The following is a 20,941-nucleotide window of genomic DNA, read 5'->3' on the forward strand; positions in this document are numbered from 1 at the left end:
TTCAGATGGCGTTCTCTGGAACCCGGTACCTCAGAGGCTGTCATAGGGGCTGAGGTCCTTCAGTCTCCCCATCACCACCAAGTGAACCACAATAGCTGTACTTTTATCTAAAAGGGGTTCTGGGAAAATTAGTTCGAGAAAAGGGTTCCATGGCTTTTATTTCTAACTGAAAATTACTGCTCTTAACATTTGCTCTGAGTTTAGCCTCCTTTTGTGAGAGGGAGAGGGACAGGAAGCGGGGGGGGGGCGAGAGAGAGAGAGAGAGAAATACTGCAAGGATTGAGAAGTTTTAGATACAGTGATCTAGTTTCTATGGATATTATCGAAGTTCCTTTAACAAAGAAAGCCGTGTTATATCTTTACATGTTTTATGACTCTCCATTGGATACTATTCAATAAACAAGCAGCATCACACCCGCATGCCAGTCTCGGCCGGCCCAGGGGTGCAGACTTGAGTTAGACCCAGATCCTTGAAAACGTGTTAGGAATTATCCTCACTCCTCTCCCGTCCCAGCGGTCACCAGCTCAGCTCACACACCTCCACTGACTCATTGTGAGCACACCCTTCCCCTGACCACCCCCTGTGTGCTCTTGTCTCCGGCATACAGTGACTCCTTGTGCTTCCCTCACAAGAGAAGGGGGACATGTTGGGGTGTTTCAGGAGATTGGCCATGTGTGAGTTCCCCCTGATCTCTCAGGCCTCCGCCTCACTACCTGACCATCCCATTACTCGGCCGCTTTGGGTCTGCCTCTAAATCCCCATTCTGCTGGGCTAGGGTTTGTGCAAACGTTATTCAGCGAGTCATCTCTGAGCATCAGTGGAGACCAGTGGGTGGTGATGCTTCCGGATGAAAACGGCAGTGTCCGGCAATCAGTAACTCCGTCAGTCAGGCTGAGCCTGGAACGCTGACTCCCCTCCTCTCCATTAGTTCTCTTTCTAGGATCAGATATGTTAAAAGACATTTGTTGTAAAACCCTCTAAAGCACATGTGTCAAACACAAGGCCCGCGGGCCAAATCCAGCCCGCCAGGCCTTGCAATGTGGCCCGCACCGCGCTGTCATCACTGCACTCCGCTGTCAGTTTATGACATTGTCAGTTTATGACTGTTCAGTAAACCATTCGGCCCACGATTTAGGCTGGATTTTAGATTTTGGCCCCTTCTCTGATTGAGTTCGACACCCCTACTAAAGGAAGGGCCCATGAATCCGGTGAAAGCCCGGCCCCTCACAGCCCCTCTGGCGGCGGCCACTCCTGCTGTCCCCGTGGGGCTGAGCGCGGGGCTGAGAAACGAGTGTGCCGGGCCTGAGACGCTCTTGACTTTTCAGAAAGACTCCAAGTATCTTAAAATAGCGTGGCAGCTCAGGCACCAACAATAACAGCACCGTTCCTGAGAACGGCCATCTCAGTCCGGGCATTCGTTCCAGCAGCTCGGGGCTCCACGGGGGCGGCTCCAGTGGGACTCGTGTGGGCTCCTCGAGACCGGAAACGAGGCCTGGTGGCACTCCCTCAGACCGCCCCCTCTCACAGAGGAATCTCCCTACAGAAACTGTGCTCACCTACGCCCTGGAACTGGCGGTGTCCGCCTGATCTTTTTTTTTTTTTTTTTTTAATATATTTTATTGATTTTTTACAGAGAGGAAGAGAGAGGGATAGAGAGTTAGAAACATCGATGAGAGAGAAGCATTGATCAGCTGCCTCCTGCACACCCCCCACTGGGGATGTGCCCGCAACCAACGTACATGCCCTTGACCGGAATCGAACCTGGGACCCTTGAGTCCGCAGGCTGACGCTCCATCCACTGAGCCACACCGGTTTCGGCCACCTGATCTTCTTAAAGTGGCTGTGACGCTGCTCTTTGCCTCCCTCAGTAACAACAGTCACTCCACCCTCGGGGCCGAGGCCTCCAGCCTGGACACAGGCCGTCGTGTTCGGGGAGAGGAAGTGGGGAAGCCGGCCGGCCAGCCCCCCTGTAGGGCACAGAGTGTTGGGATCCCCACGCCGCCCTCTGAATGGACAGGCATCAGCCAGCCCTGGGCTCCCTCGTCCTGGCAGGAGCCCCGGCCATGTGCCGGCTGTGGAAAGCCTTGCCCGCCCCCCACCCACCAGGTGCACATGCACCCACAGGCTCAGCTGCCTTCTGGCGGCTCCATAGAGCAGTCACCAGCTCACACTCAGCAAGCAGTTTGGTTTCTAGCCCCTTCCCGTACCGAAAACCCTGCTCAGAGCCAGGGTTTGGGGGCGGCGAGGGTGAGGGAGACCTGGGGTGGGCAGTGACTCTCCTCCTTGGGTCACATGCACGGCAGGCCTGGAAAGTGCTGATGGCAGGGTCACTGATAGCTTCATCGGCCGCCTTTCCCTGAGCAGGTCTGGGCAGCATCCTTGACCTACTTCAGTTCCCGTTTGACAGGCGGTAAAAGCACACGTTGAGGTTGCCGCTTCACGGGGTCCAGATTCATCACTATTGACGGATGTGCCTTCTGCCTCCGCCCGGTGCTCCCTCAGGTGTCTGCTGTTACTGTAATGGGCTGCTCCTGGCGCAGTCTGAGGCCCAGGCACTGACCCTTCGGCCTGGAGAACGGCAGCTTGGCCCGAGCGGAATCAGCTGCACGGGGATGGTTTAGACCAGTCAGGTGCAGCTTGACTCACTTTTTCCCCATGGAAAATAGAGTCGGTGTCAATGGCATTTGTGAGTGTTCATATTTGCATCTTTGCGGAGCTTAAAACTTCAATCAGGATACTCGAGGCTTTCCACTTCCATTCTCTGAGTTTTTTTTTTTTAACAACTTAAACGCTGTGTAGGTACAACATCTGGTCCTGCGCTTCTGAGCGCCAAAAGTGAAATGCCTGGTGAACACCATTTATTTGTCTATTCGTTATACTGGTAAGCAGACAAGTCCCTCCGTTCTTCCAGGCTTCTGGGGTCGTGCCAGGAAGCTGTTGTTCTCCCAGAGGCTCTCAGCGGTTTTCAGGAGATGTCTCCTACTGGTTCTTCCTCTTCCTCCTTCCCGGAGAGGACCGCAGTCACTGTTTGTCCAGGAAATCCCCGCTGCTCCGGGCCCCCAGCTCCGGCTGGAAGGACATCAGAGCGCCCCAGGCAGTGCCTCGCAGCAGGCGCCCGCAGCCGACGCGTGTTGCTCTCTCTCGCTGTGTGTGTCCCCTTCCCTGGCTCAGGGTTCGCAGGCCAAAGCCAGCAGGGTATTGAAAGAATGAGAGTCATTTGACCTCGGACATGTGTTGGGGCTCTGGGTTATGGGGTGTTTTGTTCTGATTCGAAACCAGCTGTGTGGTAACCACTAACTCTCCCCTTATTCTTTTCTTGCAGATGAGCTCACAGTGCCTGCACTTTACCCCAGTAGCCCTGAAGTGTGGGCCCCGTACCCTCTGTACCCAGCGGAGTTAGCGCCTGCTCTACCTCCTCCTGCTTTCACCTATCCCGCTTCACTGCATGCCCAGGTAATTTATACCCATCGGCCACGACTCCACTCACCCCTCCACCGGTCCTTTCAAACCTGGTTCCCAGAGCACCGTACCACTAACACCTACCGGCTAACAGATGCGCCTTTGAGAGACTACTGATCCCCTCTAAATCGAGCTGCCACTCCTCCGGGACTTACGAGGACCATCTGACAGCAATGATATCACCCACTGCCTGATGTCTGCCCAGACAACACCTCTCTCTCCCTTAATGATCTCACCCTCGTGTCACCCCCAAGGGGCCGGGCCCAGGTGACCTCCCCAGCGCCCGGCCAGCTGGAGGCGTCACCAGAGCATAGACGTGCGTGTGCCTTGTCGTGTGGGAGAGCCGCAGGGGAGGTGTGCGCTTGGTGTAGGCGTGACGTGTCTGCGTGTGCTTCTGCGTTCTGGGAGAGTTTTCTTTCATTTTCTCTGAGAGCTAGGGACCAACGGGGAAGTTGGGAGCTTCCAGGAATATGTTACAGAAGAAATTAAGGGTTTCTTTTTCCCCATTTTCAGGAAATCCTGAAGAAAAGAAAGTGCAAAATAGTGTCTCAAGTGTAATTGCAGGTCAAACTAGAGGCCTCTGCTCTGACCAGCTCTTTATTTTATTTTTTTACTAAGTTAAGAATAGCCTGAGATTTATAAACTGCCTGTTTGGGGTTTTTTTGGTTTTTGGTTTTTTGGGTTTTTTTGTTTTGTTTTGTTTTTAACAAAGATTACTGTCTACCTACCAACCCTTTCTCACCCCTTGGGAAAAAAAGCTTTAAGTGCAAGTAGTAATAATCAGTATTACGATTCGTGGTGATGATCAGCAGCAAGAAAGATAGGAGAGTCCAGGTTTCACTTGTCTGCTGCATGTGTAACTCCTCTAAGAGCAGGAAGGTCTAACTTTTTAAGACACGTTGGCTTGGACATGCAGGGTTTTTGTCTGTCTGTTTTGCTTAGTGTGTATTTCCAAGGCTGGATCGGAATAAACAGCTTCCCAGTATACTCTTCCTTCCGACCGAACCCTTCTGTGTTGTACAGAACTCACTGTGTTGTGTCAGACCCTACAAGCAGTACAGCGAAGGTTCCCACAGGCTGTGGGGCCAGGCGTGCTGACCATCCTTCCGTTCTGTCAGCTAAGCTCTGAGTGCTTCCTGCGAGCACTGACTACCCGGCTGCCGGGCCTCCTGCAGGCGAGCTGACAGCCCGGGAGTCTAGGCAGTGGTTACCCTCTGTGCTGGCGGGAGGAGGCAGAAAGTAGTGAAGAAAAATGCAGATGGCATTTGGTCCAGAAAATATAGTAACAGGATTATTCTGAGACTAATTCCCTTTCTCTATATTAGCTGGGCTTTCTGCTGCCTTTCTACCTTTTGTCCTTGTCTGTGCTTGGTCAGCGGGAGATGGCAGGGAGAGGAAGGAGGGGTAGAACGTAAACCTGTGTGTATCTTCTGCTGAGTCATCATCCTGCTCGGAGTGGCTTGGAAATCACTTGTAGAGACGGGAAAGGTGTCCCCTCTGTGTGTGCCCATGCACCCCACCCCTATCATCTGCGGATGCGTCTGCTCTCCCCTTCCTAGATTGCCTAGAACCATGGTCGGCAAACTGTGGCGCTCGAGCCACATGCAGCTCTTTGTCCCCTTGAGTGTGGCTCTTCCACAAAATACCACAGCCTGGGCAAGTCTATTTTGAAGAAGTCTAGTTAGAAGAAATTTAAGTTTAAAAAAATGTGGCTCTCAAAAGAAATTTCAATCATTGTACTATTGATATTTGGCTCTGTTGACTGAGTTTGCCAACAACTGGCCTAGAATATGGATCAGTTGACATCTGAGGCAAGTGTTAATAAATACCGTGAAATAGTGCCAACTTCGCATGGTCGTCTGAATATCCGTGGCTTTGGTTAATCAGCACCAAAGCTTGTCACCATTGCTCTGGACAAGCAGGGATTGACAGTGGCCAGAAAGGACTGGGAATAGTGGCTTTTGGCCATGGCATCTGGGTCATCTGCCTTTCCTTCATCATGTAACAGATGAAATGAAAAATAGTACCTGGAGATGTGGTGAGAAAAGGCACTCAAGAGCCATAAGAGATTAGAAAGCCCAGGCCATTGGGAGAAAGGATGGGAGAGGAAGCGCCAACATTAGATGGACTCAACCCTCTTAACTTCGTAGGATACATTGCGCAGGTGGCACCTTCCCTATGAGTTCTTCCTTGGCCTGGAGACCTGCCCAACCCGGAACCCCCTTGGCTCTGCCACCGCGGCCCTAAGGGTGGTGGAACTCTCCTCCGGCACCAGAGCTGTCCTGTGCTCAGTCCCACTTCTTGTTCCGAGTCATTCCCAGTGCGAGCGCGGGCTCTGTATCGTAAAGACTCATGAACAGATACGGTCATTTAAATGTCTTTGTCCAACACGAGCTTCATAGAACAAACGGGCAGAGGCTTTCCAGCTGACCTGGTCTGACCATTTTACAGATGAGGAAACAGACCGGAGAAGACCGAGAGTTCCCCAGAATCACAAGTGGCTCCGCCATGACGAGAGCCAGGTCACCTGACTCCCGGCCTGGCTCTTTCCATGCCACAGTGCTGGCTCGCCAGGCTTACTCTCTGGAATTTTTAAAAAGCCTCACTTGGATCTTTCTCCTCTAAGTAGATAAGACGCCTGTAAGAAGAGACCCGAAGGCAAAGACAAGGGCATCAGAACTTAAGCTTCACCAAAGGGCCTGAGAGAGTTGTTATGACCTGGAGGTAGAGCAGTGGGAAACCAACACGGAGCATCCCCTTGGTTGATGATTCTGTTTCGTTAAGGAGATTTATTATTATATGTCTTTGGAGAAGCTTTTAAATTATTTTGCTTTTCTCAGCAATGTTGTGCTCTGTTTTGAGACATGGATTTTTTTTTTTTTTCTTCTAGTGTTTCTGTCCTGAGGCAAAGCCCAACACACCTGTCTTTTGTCCACTTCTCCAGCAAATTAGATTTGTCTCTGGGAATGTGTTTGTAACGTATCAGCCTACTGCAGACCAGCAGAGGGAGCTCCCAGGCTGAACTGGCATGTTAGCCATTCCCCCCCCCCCCCCCCCCAAAACCCACCCCCACCCCAAACTATTTCTTGGTAACATTTGAGAAAATTCAATAAAAATTTTAATCAGAGCAAAAAACGATCTCAAGTCGACTGCAGCGTTTTGTTTTTACGAGGATGGGCTTGTGGAGCTAAGACGTCACCGCCGGCTGAGCTTGTGGGAGAAGTGGGCCCAGTGACTCTCAGTACATTCTCCGGAAGGAGGACTCGGAGCCTCTAGGGGTGAGGCAGCCCAGAGCTGGGGCCTCGCCGCCGCCGCTTCCACCTTCTCTCGCTCCGAACCCTCCAGCGCTGTGTATTGGGAGATTCCCGTTCAAGCATCACGGGGTCGCGTCTACCCGGAGACCTGGCTTCAACAGGATGGTGTGTGTGGCCGGCGGAAGCCTATTTGAAGCAAGCAGTGTGTTTTCCGGTTATCCATCCCGTCCGGAAGGAGGAGGACCCAGGAGACAGGAGAGTTGTCAAGGAAGAGGAGTCGCATCACACATCTAGTTCCGTGCACCTTCAGTTCTCGGTCTGGTGTCTCCATCTCTTAAACTGACATCCAGTCCTGCTCCTAAAGAATCGTTGGATACGGTGGTAGGATTGTAGGCCTCGGTGTTGCTTTATTTTTATTGAGATGAAACATTACTTGGTGCAGCAAACATTTGACTTCTGAGAAGATCATTCATATTTTTAGACGTGATCATCCTGTTTCCTTTCAGGGTCATTGGTATTTGAAATTCATTGGCTACGTTTTGTGAGTCATTGGACAGGCGAGGGAGGCTTCCTCCGTGGCCTTCAGGAGCACAGGACTCTGCCCAGCTGCTCCGGTCACCTCGTGGTCACACATCTCCGTGTGTCGTCCGGGTTCAATGTCGCTCTCAGCCTTGTTGCCGATGGGGCAGCAAGAAAGTCAATGAAGCACAGTCCTCACCCCATTCCAGAAACAAGGCCACGTCCCCTAGGCCAGGGGCCCGCTCTTAGGCCAGGCCTTCGGCAGGTCGGGGGCTGGGAAAGCGGGTGCCGGTGCCTGTGTGTGCCCCGGTGGCCCCTCTGCCTGAGCAGCAGCAGATCTCACAGGCTGTCCCATGGCCCTGGGCTCGGACACGTCACCTGCACGTAAACAAAGGTTTTAAAATGACAACACAGACTTCCCAGGGGCAAGACATGCCCCTTGGGAGGTCCCTTGTGACACACTGGAAAAATTTAAAGGTTAAATGCAAAATAAGTACAAAAATGGACCATGGGAAAAGAGACACAGCAAACAGGGAGGGGGGATCGTGGGGGGAGCGGGCCCAGGCGTGGCACGCGGTGGCCTGACGCGGGGTGTCCCACCGCCACCGCCATCTCCCGGTGGACTCGGCCGCACCGCAGACGTCTGAGCGCTGCCCTTTAGAACTGTTTTTTTTAAAAACAAATGCTATTAAGCATCTTCTCCATCACTAACTGTGCCCTGTAGAGGAAAAGAGGACATGAGAATGTCTGGTTTGGGATGGGATGTGCGTTAAGCACAGAGACCATAAGCAGGGAGTGTCTTGAGAGAGGCAGGGAGCAGTGGCCTCAGGGGAGCACACAGCCCGTGGCCTGGCAGCTACTGGTGTGCCCGTAGCCCCACACCCGCTGGGACTCAAAGAAGGACTCGCTCTCCAGCTCCCCCTCCTTTCAGAGGCAGCATCCAGCGCTGTCACGGTGGCTGGTCCTGCAGGGGGACCCGTCAGTGTCAATAAAGCCGTCCTGGGAGCGGGAGGGTTCGGCACTTCCAGCCAGCAGCCTCCCGAAGGGGAGGGAGGAGTCCTGAGGTCCGGGCCTCACTTAGGAGCATCATACATGGCCTCGGCCCGGAATCCCTGCTTCCTCGTCCTCAAGGCCTGGCTTTCCCAAAGGGCTGTGGTCCTCTGGCCACCCGGGCTGGGCACTGTCTGGGGACCACAGCTTGAAGGAGCCTGGGGGCTGTTCTCGAGGCTTTCTGTGGCTCAGACATACGTGAAGCTGGGAATCCTCTGGCATTCCTTTCTGTCTAAACCTGCAGCTCTGAAGGGCAGGCTGTGAGGAGAGAGCACCCTCTGGTGTTCCACAGCTCTGTCCAGTGTCCGGTGTTGTCCCGTGTCCGGTCACCCAGGAGCATCTGCCTTGACCCCCCTGGGAGGCGGGGCCGGGCGGCCAGTGAGTGAGCTCCGGGGAGCGCCTCCCCTGGCCTTTCCCGGTGCCCTGCTGTGGTGGCAGCTCCCTGTCTGCCCAGGCCCTGCAGTGTGACCTGTCTGAGCAGGGGCCTCAGCCTCAGAATTGCTGTCAGTGAGAATGAGGAGCCCTCGTGCGAGACTTGAAAGAGTGCCCGGCTCACCTAAGGGCTCGGTAACATTAGCCCGTAGGGAACGTACGGATTGTCAATGAAGAGAAGGGAACCTGGGACCAGCACCACGAGGCGCTGCTAGTTCAGCACCGAGGACACTCCACACCCCTGGCAGCACCAGCCGGGCTCCAGAGGCGCCGCCCGGAGGAAGGCCAAGCGGGGAAGAATGGCAGGGACGGACGGAGCAAGACGAGGAGGTGTCTGCCCCAGCCAGCAGCGTGCTCGCTTCTGAGCAGGCACCCACAGGAGACAGCGTGCTCGCTGCTGAGCGTGGCACCCACAGGAGGACGTGTCCCATGGGGAGTCTCCCCCCTGCCCGGCCCCACGCGCAGGAAATGGATCAAGAACAGGAAACAGCTGCCATCCCAGAGACCAAGCAGTGGGTGTGTTTTGCTGTGCTCACACCCGCTGGCCCTGAACTTTCCAGCTGCGGCCTTATCTTGCTTTAGATCGGAGGCCGGATCAGAGCTGGCAGGTCCCACCTTCCTCCCTGGGCTTTCTGGCTGGTTCTTCCTGCAGTTAACTCCTCCCGCCGCCCCCACCCCCTTTGTTAGGACTGGAACCAGCCTCATTTCCAGGTGGGTGGAGTTGCATCTTGTGCCTCGTCATTCTCACCACCACTGTCCTGTGGCTGAACCCCAGAGGATCTCACTCCTAGCCCAGCAAACACCTTCTCAGCATGTCCGTCCTGCCCGTCCCTTCCCCTCTGCCTGGTGTTGGGAGAACTAGGGAAGTGAGAGACATGGGCACGGGTCGTGCCTTTGGCAGAGCTGCAGCTTCCGAGGCCAGGCCGGCCCACACCGGGCAGCCTCTGGCAGTTCCCGCTCTAAAACGAGTCAGCCCCCGGCCATGCCCTGCCCAGGGTCGCTGATCCCAGGGTGCGAGAACAGCTCAGAGCGGACCCCCTGACAGGGCAGCCCGTCGGCCTCCATCGGTGCAGTTTTCCGGGTTTCTTGAGCAGGTTCCACTCTGTGAAGCCAAGCTCAACATCCTCGGTCTGTTCCTGGCCTCGTTGGCCACAGCAGCCCATCTCTGAGGCCGGGGTCATGCCCGCAGGCACATCAGGGAGCCAGCCTCTGCCAGACGGGGATTCACAGAGGCAGGTCTGACCCTCAATCAGGACGGCTCAGCGGGGCCAGAGCAAAGCTCAGAGGGTCGCAGCCCTTTACTTCAAAAAGGCCCCGTTTTAATGGGGGTTTCCGCCCATTCTGCTAACTTTGGGGCTGTAGCAGGTTCTTCTAACATTTCTCAGAGCTGTTTCCTCATCTGTAAGGAAGAAGGAACACCTACTTCAGGGTGTTATTTGGTGGGAAAGAGTACGGTGCTTGGCGTAGTCCAGTAATGATGAAAGTCGCTCTATATCAGAGCTTGGTGGTGCCCGTGGCTGTGGTGTGCGGAGGTGGGGTGCTGGCTCAGGCGGGGGCCGTCCACCCCGGGCTTTAGGCCTCGTTTTACAGGAACAGGCTCCCAGAGAGCGCGCTCACTGCTTTGGCAACACCACCAAAGCTGCAGAGAAACTCCGCCACGATAACACACATCCTCCATAAAAAGAAAGTGAACTTTTCCGTGAAGATAACCGGTTGTGACAGGGGCAGAAGGAACACCGGCTCCAGATGGGGTCATGTTTTATTCAGGCTCGGTGCTGCTGGCGGAGAAGGCCCGGGCGCGGGGACGGGTGGGAAAGTGGGGCGCCCCGGCGTCCAGCCTCGGCTGCTCTCCCCGGAGTTCTTCTCGCTTGGCCGAGCTCGGCTCCCGGAGACCTCTAATGGCCCTCCGTCGCAAACATGGTTAAAAATTAACAGGCCGACACAATTAAATATGGATGACAGGCAGCCGCGATGGACTTGATCTGACACAGGGCGTTACATGCTTGGGTGCCTCGACCCAAGCGGCATCTTGCATGAGCTTCTGGGACGTCTGAGCGCATTTCACATGCCTGTTTGGAAGTAAGAGCCTGGCTTGTGCTCAGGACAGACAGGGTTAGAGTCTAAAAGCCCAGAAGAGAAAGCCATCCCCGAGGGCTTATGTTTAATTAAGGCCAAGCCTCACTGGTCTCAGCAGGTGCTCAGGCCTACGCCTCGCATTTGGGGGGGGGGGGGGGGGGGGGCGTGGTGTCTAGATCTCGCTCCTGCCCAGGCTCAGAGCTCAGCAATATCCCACCATTTTGACTGGGAGGTGGGCAGGAGCTTGGCCTTGTGTGTCTCAGCCGGGGATAAGGTGGCAGATAACTTTGGAACCAACTCTTCCTGTGAGACGTGACAATACGCCTAGACCACATATGTTAAACACAAGGCCCTCGGGCCAAATCCAGCCCGCCAGGCCTTGCAATGTGGCCCGCACCGCACTGTCATCACTGCACTCCGCTGTCAGTTTATGACATTGTCAGTTTATGACTGTTCAGTAAACCATTCGGCCCGTGATTTAGGCTGGATTTTAGATTTTGGCCCCTTCTCTGATTGAGTTCGACACCCCTAGCCTAGACAGTGGCAGCCCGTTGAATTGCCCGAGGCGAGGACTGTTACATGCCAGCCCAGGAGTGAAGAGTGCTGATGGCACTGCACGCCCTCCGTGCTGTTAGGACAGGGGCAGAGGGAGATGGGACTGGAAATTCCCTTACAGAGTGATCGTCAGTGGGCCTCATTTCTTGGAACAAATTCCCAAATGTTCTTCCAGTGGGGAGAATGCTGTATTAAAAATGGGGAGGGTTGCTGTTTGAACGAACCCTACAAAGAGTTCCATCTTTATTGTATTACAAACCGTCAGCGCGTTTCTTGGATCAGAGTAGGTAAACATCTGGCTTGGTGGCCTTTCCCTCAGCCCGACAACCTGGAGCCGAGTTCGCTGTGGGGCCGACGGGCTTCCTTTGTGATGCTCAGCAGTGACAGTCCCCAGGCCGAGGGAGGGCAGAGTTGGCCGAGTGTGAGCGAGTGTGAGCGGCTGCAGCAGTGGGCTCCGAGCCTGGTTCTGAATGGGGAGCTGGGCAGTGAGCATGTGGGCACAGCGTGTGCACAGGGGAAGGGAAGCGCCTTACAGATTGGACGTCCAGGGCGCCGGCCGGCTGGGGCCCTTCCAGCTCTAGTTAGTGTCCTAGGATCCACCAAACGCCACCACCAGAAGGGGCCTTCCAGGCCAACGTGTCTCCCCGCCCTCCGTTACTGCAGCTGTCACTCAGTGAAAAGAGGCTGCAGTCAGATAATAAACCTGGAGAACCCGGGGTCTGCGCACGTCAGACCGGCTTCTTTATGGAGGACTGCCAGCCTTTACTGTGCCCATGTGTGTGTGTGGGACCTGCTGAGGGGAGACTGTTTCTCTCAAGCCTGTTTGCACAGCATCTCTTCTGGTCGGCTTCCGGACACACCGTCTGTCCGTCTCATTCAAGAACAGTCTGTCTGGAGCACAGGCCCCCGTTGTCCTGGGAGCTTGTTAAATGCAGGTGCTCGGGCCGCGTCCCTAGAGTTTCTGCATTGCTGACATGTTCTCGGGTGATGCTGAGGGTCTGCGTGCAAACACTGTGAGAGCCACAGCGGGGAAGAGGGCAGAGCCGGGGTGTTTATTAATGATGGCTACCGTAACTGTGCCCAGCACCTGGGAAGCACTTCTGGTGGTTATTTCTAAAGGCACGTGTGACGCGCGAGTCGGTCCCTGGAGAGGGGACAGCAGAGTGCAGACAGTGAGCCCTGTGGCGGGGTGGGGATGGGGGTAGGGGCCTGGCAGGGGCTCCCCCTGGAGGCCAGCCAGGGTCTCCCTGTCCTTGGCAGCGCTATTGGGAAAGTGACATCTGTATGCGTTCAGTCCTCTGGGCCTTGTTGTCCTTATCTATAAATGGAAGAGGGTGGAAATTGTTTTTATGGGTGCTTGCTACTTTTTCTGGCGTTCCGCTTTATTTTTGCCCAGTTATATTTTATTTTTTGCTGGGTGCTCTCCTTTTACCAGCCACAGGAGCTGGTACACGCCCAGCATGGGAGACCCCGTTGTGCCCGGTCTGGAGGAGCGTGTCTGAGGAATGTGAGGGCAGAACCCAGGCAGCGTGGCTCCTGGACTGGACTGGCAGTGACTGCTGTTGCACTGAGTTCGAGTGGAGAAGTGTCCCGGGGCCTTCGTGCCGCTTATCCACTTAGGATGTCACAGCCTTAGTCTCTGGCACAGAGGGAGTAACCAGTGCTAGTCCGGGCTGTAGATATTACGTTAGAGGTTCTTGCAGGGACTTCTGAAGCCCCTGGAAGCGTATGCACGATTGTGAGTGGGAGTTTCTGCAGACAGACCATTGCTGTGCATGGCAGGTCAGCCGTGTGGCCTGTCCCTGCTGAGCTGTCCGGAGCAGGAGCCAGGGGCGTGTGGGTGTCCTGGTGGTGGTGGTGCCCCTAAAACCCCTGGACAGTGGGCAGCAGTGGCCACGAGCAACCCGGGGCCGGAACCACAGCAGAACAAGCAGCCCATGTGGTGTAAGGGTTAAACCTTCTCTTCCCCCAGAGGACAGCAGGGAGTAGCACATGTAGGTCATCTAGGTCAGCTCGCCTGCCCGCCTGCACCCAATTTCTCCCCGTGAGCCATGCTGCCTCTGAAACATAGACGTCGGCCCTGGGAACACCGCCCTCTGCTGGAAGGCGGAAGAGGAGCAGGCCTGGGTGGTGAGAACTCGAGCCTGTGGCGAAAGCGATGGATTTCAAGGCCTGTCTTGACTCCTTCGCCTCCACGTGCCCCTGAGAACCAGCCAGCAGGCCACCTGCACCTCAGTCTGCTGAGCACAGCTCTCCCTGGACCCCGCAGCTCGGAGCGGCCTGCTGGTCACCCTGGGGGTCTCAGGGCTTCCAGGCCGGGCTGACATGGCGCTGGTCCCGCAGCAGCAGGCCCGGTGTGTCTGAGAACGGATGCAGTGCCTTGTGGGTGGCAGAGGTTGTCAGAGAGGCCGGGGTGGGTGCGTGGAGACGAGGGCTCCCTTCCCGCAGCCACCTGCACTGGAACGGCCATGCCCGCCCCTCTGCGGCTCTGTCTCCGAGGGCCGGCACCCTGGCACACCCCCAGGCAGCACCAGTCACATGTGCTCCCCCAGCCCTGGTGCACACAGACCCCTCCCCTCCCGCTGTGTTAGGTTCCCAGCCCTTCACCTCCCCATGGCTGTGTCCCGTCCCCCCCTTTACACCAAAGACTCTGGGGATCAGGCAGAAGGTGAGGGTACTGTCTCAGGGAGGCAGCTCCAGCCCTGCCCTTTGCTTAGGGAGCAAGTGGACTCAGAGGCACAAAGCCATAAGCCATGGGTAGGTACGCGTGTTTTCTTTGTGTCTCCGTCTTCCTCTCCTCCCCTCTGCGCTCTCCCCTCCCCTTGTTGTCTGCCCTTCCTCTCTCTCCCTTCTGGTCCTCCTGCCTCCCACGTGGCCCCTCTGTTTCCCTCCTTTGCTGTTTATACTCCCCTAAATTCCCAAAATGACCTGTTCTGTAGCCTACCTACATGCAAAGTGTCTGGTCCGTCATTCCCTGAATTGCTCTGCGGGTTGGAATGAGCTGGCCCTGCCTTAGCTGGCCCTGCCTGCTGGTGGCTCCTGAGGAATGGGTCCCTGCCCCCTCACAATGTGGGGCCCCGGGGGCCCCGGTCCAACTGCTCATCTGATTTCTAGTCCGTGTGCTGTGGTCCCTCAGAGGATCTCTAAGCACAGCTGGCCCGAGGGGCTCCCCAATGCAGCCACCGTGCTTTTCAGGCCACTTCCCCGGTGGCGGGGAGAGGGTCCCCGAGAGCAGCACTGCCAGCCAGGCAGGTAGTAACCGCTCTGGGGGGAAGCCCGTGGTGGGAGTGGAGGGAAACACCAAGGACTCTGTGGGGACCAGGCAGAAGGTGGGGGTACCGTTGTGGGCTTTGCTAGGACCCATTCTGAGCCAGCCAGCTTCCGAAGGACATCGGGAGAGCTGGTGAGCCTGGGCCCACGGGCCCGTGACCAGGGGGCATCGTAGAAAACACCCAGGACTCGGCTGGTTCTCCTGCAGACGCGGGGAAGACGAGGCAGGAGGTCTGAGGCCTCAGCCCCCAGCGCCGGGGTCAGCCAGAGAGCTGCTGCACCTGCCCGTGTGTGGAGATCGGCTGCCACGGGAAGAAGGGTTTCTGGTGCAGAACGCGTTTTATTAGACCTCTGGAGTAGATCTGTCAGGGTTACATTCTTCCCGGCATCACGTTATACTCTGGAAACGTTTCCAGGAGAAACGGTTGGGGCCAGATCCAGGTAACACTGGAGGGTGTCACCTCCAAGGGGCACCCAGCCTCCTCTTTGCGCCCCCCACACCCCACGTTATACTTGGCTCTGCCATCACTGCTCCAAGCAGTGCCTGCCATTGCTCACCAAGTGGAAGGAAGGTGTCCCTCCTCAGTGCAAACAGACCCTCTTCCCTCTGTCCAAAGGCTCAGGAACAGAACTGACGTGGCCGATAGAGGGACGTTTTACAGCCCCAGCACTCTTGCCCTTTGGTTTGTTGTTTTAACATTTTCCTCGGTGCAGGACCGGGAGCATCCTGCCAGGTGGACAAAGCCTCCTTCTGTCCTCTTGTTCCGGTCTGGCCTTCCTCTTTGGAAACCTAATGGAATCGGGGCTTCAGTCCCTCTGAGCAGAGGGCACAGGGTGCCAGACACCCCACAGCGCCAAGGAGCCAGACCGCTTTTCTAAAAGCACAGGAACAGAAGCTGCAGGCCTGGCCGGGCCACGGGCTTGATGGTGGCCTGACCTGTCCCTTCCTCGTCAGAGCAGATCCGCATGCTCCGAGGGAACCGTTAGCAGCCTGTCCGGCAGCCCAGGCGCTGCTGAGTGCGGGAGGGGGCTCCCTGGGCCAGCACCCTCTTACTCCTGAGAGGAGGATCGGGTGTTTTCCCGCAGCCCGGCCTCTGCATTCACAGGGGCATGTGTGAGCAGGTGTGAGCAGGCACCTCCCGTGGAGCAGAGCGGGGTGGAGCCCAGCAGGACACACTGACTGAGCAGCTGGGCGCCCTGGTTTACGGCCTTCTCCCAATCTCTCTCCAGATGCGCTGGCTCCCTCCCTCCGAGGCTACTTCTCAGGGCTGGAAGTCCCGTCAGTTCTGCTGAATACCGCGTGAGTACCTGCCTTCGGTGATCGCTGGGGCATGTTTATTCCTTATTTTCACCTGGGGCAGGATGGCCTAATCTCTGTGAGTGTGAGGGCCCAGGCATGGAGCCGGCATCAGGGGAGTCCCAGGTGCTGGAGTCACGGCAGAGCTTGGAGCCAAGCCGAGCAGAACAGTCCTGGGTCTTCACTGGCCCAGAGGGCTGCTGTGGCACCAGTCACCTGCTCCTCCCTGGACGGGGCCCGGGCACTGTGCTCTCACGGGGCAGGCTGCCCGGAAACCGCAGTGGCACTCAGTCACTGATTGGCCAGGCCCCTCTGTTAACCACGGCCTCCACACCACACTCCAGCTCATGGGCACAGTCAACATGCAGTGAACGCCTGTAGCGTGGGAGGGTCTGTGCTGGGTGCTGGGGACAGCGAAGAGATGCAGACAGAACCCTTTCTCTCATGGAGGAGATGGGCAGTAACATACTAACCACAGGCAGGATGCGAGAGGTGCCAAGGGGAGAAGAGCACAGCAAGTGAGAGGGTACCCGTGATGGGCTGGCAGGCACTTCATTTCACAGGGGACAGAGGAGTCAGGGCAGCCCAACACCCTCCACACGTTTCCCCAGACTCACCTGGGCTGCGTGTTCAGAACATGCCTCACGTGATTCGAGTTTAGAGAATGATTTCACTTCACTGGTCTTCCTTATGGCCTCCCTTAGCTAAATCAAAGGAAACGGCTGAGATCCAGCAGGCTCGGGTGAGGGGAGTGCTGGCAGAGAACTGGGCGGCCTGTGCGGCTCACCCTGCCTGCTCAGCCCCTCCCTGAGGTTTCTCCCCTGTCCCATCCCTGAGCCTCAGGGACTGTGAGCTATCGAGTATGACCAGGCCTGAGAGCCTGCCCTCACGAGTCCCTGTGGTGGTGCCCTTCCAGCCACGGCCCAGTCCTCCACGCCGCCTGCTTAGCACATGGGCACTTACTGAGCTCATCTCCCGCCAGGACTGTTAGGACAGCCTAATGCAGGCAGCGCTGGACATTCCTATTTCCTGTGAGTCGGGCTGGGAGACCCCTGAGCATGTGTGATTTGCACCGAGAGAGCTGCCGGCCGGTCCCTGGAGAAGGTTCAAAGGGAGCAGCCATGTGTTACGTCCTGGCATGGAGTCCCAGAGCGGCTGCTGGAGACAGTCACGGTCAGGGCCACCCAGGCGAGCCTCTGCCCCGACACGCACTCCTCCGTCTGCCCCAGGGGCTGGCAGTGGACAGTCCAAAGCCCTGTGCTCGCTGTGTGTGAAACACGAACACTCAGGCTTCCCTCCGGGCCACCTCCCGGGATCTCTGTGGAGCGGACTCTGCCCGCCAGCTGAGCACCGGGGAGTGGACAGAGCAGCGAGGTGACTTCACAGTCCCAAGTGACACTGAGAGGAACCTGCAGCCTTTCTTAAAGGCAGGCATCCTACCAACGCAGCCTCGGTCAGGCGGCCATGGGGACCCCAGGTCTGCTGCTGCTTGGGGTGCTCCCTCCTCGCCCCCCTCCCTCCGGTGCTCTTGGCAGGTTAGGAAAGGGTGAGAGAAGATAGGTAAGCTGGTAAGTTTTGTTTGCAGGGATGGCCTTTTCCTGTCCTGAAATATCCCTACTTTTACTCGGAAACTAGAATCACATCAACGCATTCTTTATTTTTATAGTGAAATTCTGAGGGAAACATTTTTTCTCAATTCTGACACATTCTTCAACCTGACCCAGAATCCCAGAGGGGGGTTCAGTTGGATCTCGAGTGCCACGGGGTCTCCTTCTGAAAGGCCAGCTACCTGTGCGGGAGGCCCTGAGACCCGCCGGGGAACTGAGGGTCCCTGTGCACAGGGCCGCACCCACACACAGCCTGTCTGCGGAGGGAGCAGGCTGACCGGGCTGATGGAAGAACTGGTGGGGAAAGGGGTCACCGGGCTTCCTCCCTGGATCTCCTGGAAGCCAGCTGGCTCAGAGCCATGCCTGCAGGAAGAGGATCAACCATTTACTGTTCGCTGCGTCTCTGCACCTCATTTCAAAATCCTCAGACCCCAGGGAACAGGAGGATGTGGTCACAAATGCTTCCTGGGTCCTGTTTCCCGGGAGGCGCTGGGAGTGGAGTTTGTCACCACAGGGCTCTCCGGGGGAAATGACAGTGGCCTCGGCCTGACCAAGGCGGTATCTGGTCTGAAGGCCCTGGCGCTGGAGAGGTTTCGGGCCGCTTTTGGGGGCCCTCAGGTCCTGTGCCGTCCTCAGCAGGGCTCCGGGTAGTCCTGGGATCAGCCACGGGAGAGGCAGCCCCTGGGTCCCTCCCCCCAGGTGATTTACCCGAGAACATCGCCCGAAGCACTTTCCCCAGATGCTTTCCCTCCCTGAAGGTCTTCCCTCCCTCGCTCCACACCCTAAGCTGGCTGTCCTGGCTGCAGCTTTTCAAGCCACAGATACACGTTCATGCTCGGGCAGTACTTGTGGTCAGCTCAATGGCAGAGGCCTTTGGGTCCTTTGCATTAGGCCCATGGTCGGCAGACTGCGGTTTGCAAGCCACATGCGGCTCGGCCTGGGAGAGTCTACTTTGAAGATGTGGCATTAGAAGTTTAAAAATTTTGGCTCTCAAAAGAAATTTCAATCATTGTACTGTTGATATTTGACTCTGTTGACTAATGAGTTTGCCAACCACCGCCTTAGACTCTCAGCTCATTGCCCTCAGAATAGGCTGGGCTTAAAGGCCCAGGGAACCCTAGCAGCAGGCCAGGCTGTGGTGGAAACTACTGCACTGTTACTGCGTTTAATACTGGGTTTAACTAATACGCGATCTCTTTCTCCAAACCAGGTTCCAGGTGTGTGATGGTGGCTGCAATCTGTCTTGTGGGTATTAATGCATCTTCAGTGGTGGCTACTGTTCTCGAGCTGTTCTACAGAACTGGAGCATGCTGGTGAGTCAGAGCGGGGAAGCGGCACGCCCCGTGGGAGGGCACACGACGGTGTAGACACAAGTGGCCAGGGCCTCACCAGCATCACCTGGGAGGCCCAGGGCCCAGGCGTGAGGCTCAGCAGTCTGGGTGCTGCACCTGTCCCAGGGGGAGCTCTAAGTTTGGACGTGCTGGTGTGGAGTGCTTAGGGTCAGCGGTTGGCTCTTCATTATCTCCTCCATGGCCTGCACAGGGATGGGTCTCAGTATAGCAGCTGAGAGCTTTGCAAACCCTCAGAGCCCAGTACGTGGTTCTCACCACAGCCATCCTGGGTGGGCTGACACTTCATCACCCGCTTATCCAGCAGCAGCACTGAATCAGATATAGATGGAACATTCCCTAAAGCCTTGAACTCTTTGGGGGAAATTAACCATTTTGTCTTTGTTTGTTTGGGGTTTTTTTTTATAGAGGAAGAGAGAGGGAGAGGTAGAAACATCAGTGATGAGAGAATCATTGCTCGGCTGCCTCCTTCAGATCAAACCTGGGACCCTTCAGTCTGAAGGCCAACACTATCCAGTCAAACCAGCTAGGGTGGGAATTAACCATTTTGGTGGAAATCTTTTTCAGATGTAGTATGTCTGCTCCTCCTGACTTACTAACCCAGTTATATGGCATATAGTGTAGCCCTTTCTTGATGACTGAGGGACATTTTTATGAGCCTCTTCAGAAACAGGGTGAATGCCCTTGGGCATAACTAATGATCCAGGATTCGCACTGAATCCTCCAGACTTTTCTAGTGGGCGATCATTTGGGGATTTGTCCGTGATTTTAGTCAGTGCCCGTTGTCACTCCTCAGTTCATCTATTCCTGGCAGTGCGTGGTCTTAAAACAATGACGTATCATTCCCAAGAGGCAACTTGCCCACCAGACTCTCTGGCAAGCTTGGCCTGGAACAGCAGGAATGCCAGGGACAGGCTGACAGCGGTTATGTCTCAGCCCAAATAAGGTGGCAAATTTCGTCCCTGCGGGGGGCCACTAAAGATGAGTCAGAAAAGGGGCAAGATTCCTGCTAAGGACAGAGAACCAGGCAGTGCTGGCCAGAGGTCATTACCACATTTCTGGTGCTTAAGTAACCGTGTTCAGAACAGTACCATTCAGCGCCTGTCCAGCAGCCTGCACTTGGGGTCTCTTTCCATTGACGCTTGTTTCTTACACTAACCAAACTTACCAATGTTTTTCCTCGTCACAGGGCGGTAGTGTTATCACTCCAATTCCACAGCCAGTTTATTAGGCTTTCCTATTGTCAGAGTAACATGCCTACAATATTCTTAATGATATTATCACTTAGCAAAGCTGCTTTGAAAGGCAAGATTTTGTTTTCCCCCTCCTCTGGGGAAGCTTAAAGGCCAGTTAAAAGCCACATGTACAGTTTTTTGGAGGCAGGTGAGAACTGTTTTATTTTCTAAGTGCGGTAAATGAGCCCAAACACTATTAACTAGAGGGCCATGCAGATGAGCCGTCAGGAGGCGGCAGCAGCTGAAGTGAGTGGTGAATTCATGCGGACACTGGGAGGGTCTGATGAGGAGAGGAAGCCAGGATGTGGGGGGAACTGGGGCTTAGTCCTGATTGGGCAGCGAAGAGTCAAGTTGCAAACCTGTCTGATGTAGTGGAGCGGGGGATACCTTCAGCAATGGCCACAGTAAGGTGGGCTCTGGGCTCACAGTTCCTGGGCCATCGAGAACAAGCCTGGCAGAGGCTTTCCTCTTCCAAATCTAAAGTCGGAGGACACTGTGCAAGGCCCGTCCTTCGAGAGCAGGCAGGCCTGGGCTGGGCAGCTTGCTGGTGACTGTGGCAGGGGAGTGTCTTTAGGATAAGGAGGGGTCTCTAACTACAGGGACTGTTCTCCTGGAGATTACAGAGTGTGCGTGTACCTTTTTAAATGTTAACGAGTCTTTTTATTACAAATTAATGTTAGCATTTGATTAAAAAATATATATATGATTGACTTCAGAGAGGAAGGGAAAGGAATAGAGAGAAACATCAAAGAGAGAGAATCACTGTTCGGCTGTCTCCCATCCCTCTCCTAGATTTGGCATTCAAAAGATCAACCAGAATTTTGGGACCAAACCCAA

At 55.7% G+C, this 20,941-nt stretch overlaps 2 protein-coding genes across 5 annotated transcripts in view; one reads left to right on the forward strand and one right to left on the reverse strand.

The window, feature by feature from the left end:
• The window catches only part of RBPMS (RNA binding protein, mRNA processing factor), a 159,344-nt gene that overhangs the window by 131,579 nt on the left and 6,824 nt on the right, over window positions 1–20,941 (forward strand). The window contains exons 6-9 of one of the 3 annotated variants that reach the window (XM_084877076.1): window positions 3,324–3,454; window positions 14,033–14,103; window positions 15,847–15,916; window positions 18,731–18,833. In XM_084877076.1, the coding sequence (XP_084733202.1) occupies window positions 3,324–3,454; window positions 14,033–14,103; window positions 15,847–15,916; window positions 18,731–18,745 (287 nt within the window). In that variant the 3' untranslated portion in view covers window positions 18,746–18,833. Of the gene's footprint in view, window positions 1–3,323; window positions 3,455–6,350; window positions 6,534–14,032; window positions 14,104–15,846; window positions 15,917–18,730; window positions 18,834–20,941 lie in introns of those variants that run through there. The other 2 variants (XM_084877075.1, XM_084877074.1) reach the window with 2 other exon arrangements.
• The window catches only part of GTF2E2 (general transcription factor IIE subunit 2), an 82,310-nt gene continuing 67,933 nt past the window's right edge, over window positions 6,565–20,941 (reverse strand). Inside the window, exon 9 of one of the 2 annotated variants that reach the window (XM_084877067.1) lies at window positions 6,565–7,611. The gene's annotated coding sequence lies outside the window, so the exon portion shown is untranslated. Of the gene's footprint in view, window positions 7,612–17,510; window positions 17,884–20,941 lie in introns of those variants that run through there. The other variant, XR_014794445.1, reaches the window with a different exon arrangement.

The sequence above is a fragment of the Pipistrellus hanaki genome (assembly GCF_964339955.1).
Source record: "Pipistrellus hanaki genome assembly, chromosome: 3".
In the NCBI taxonomy this organism is placed as follows: Eukaryota; Metazoa; Chordata; class Mammalia; order Chiroptera; family Vespertilionidae; genus Pipistrellus; species Pipistrellus hanaki.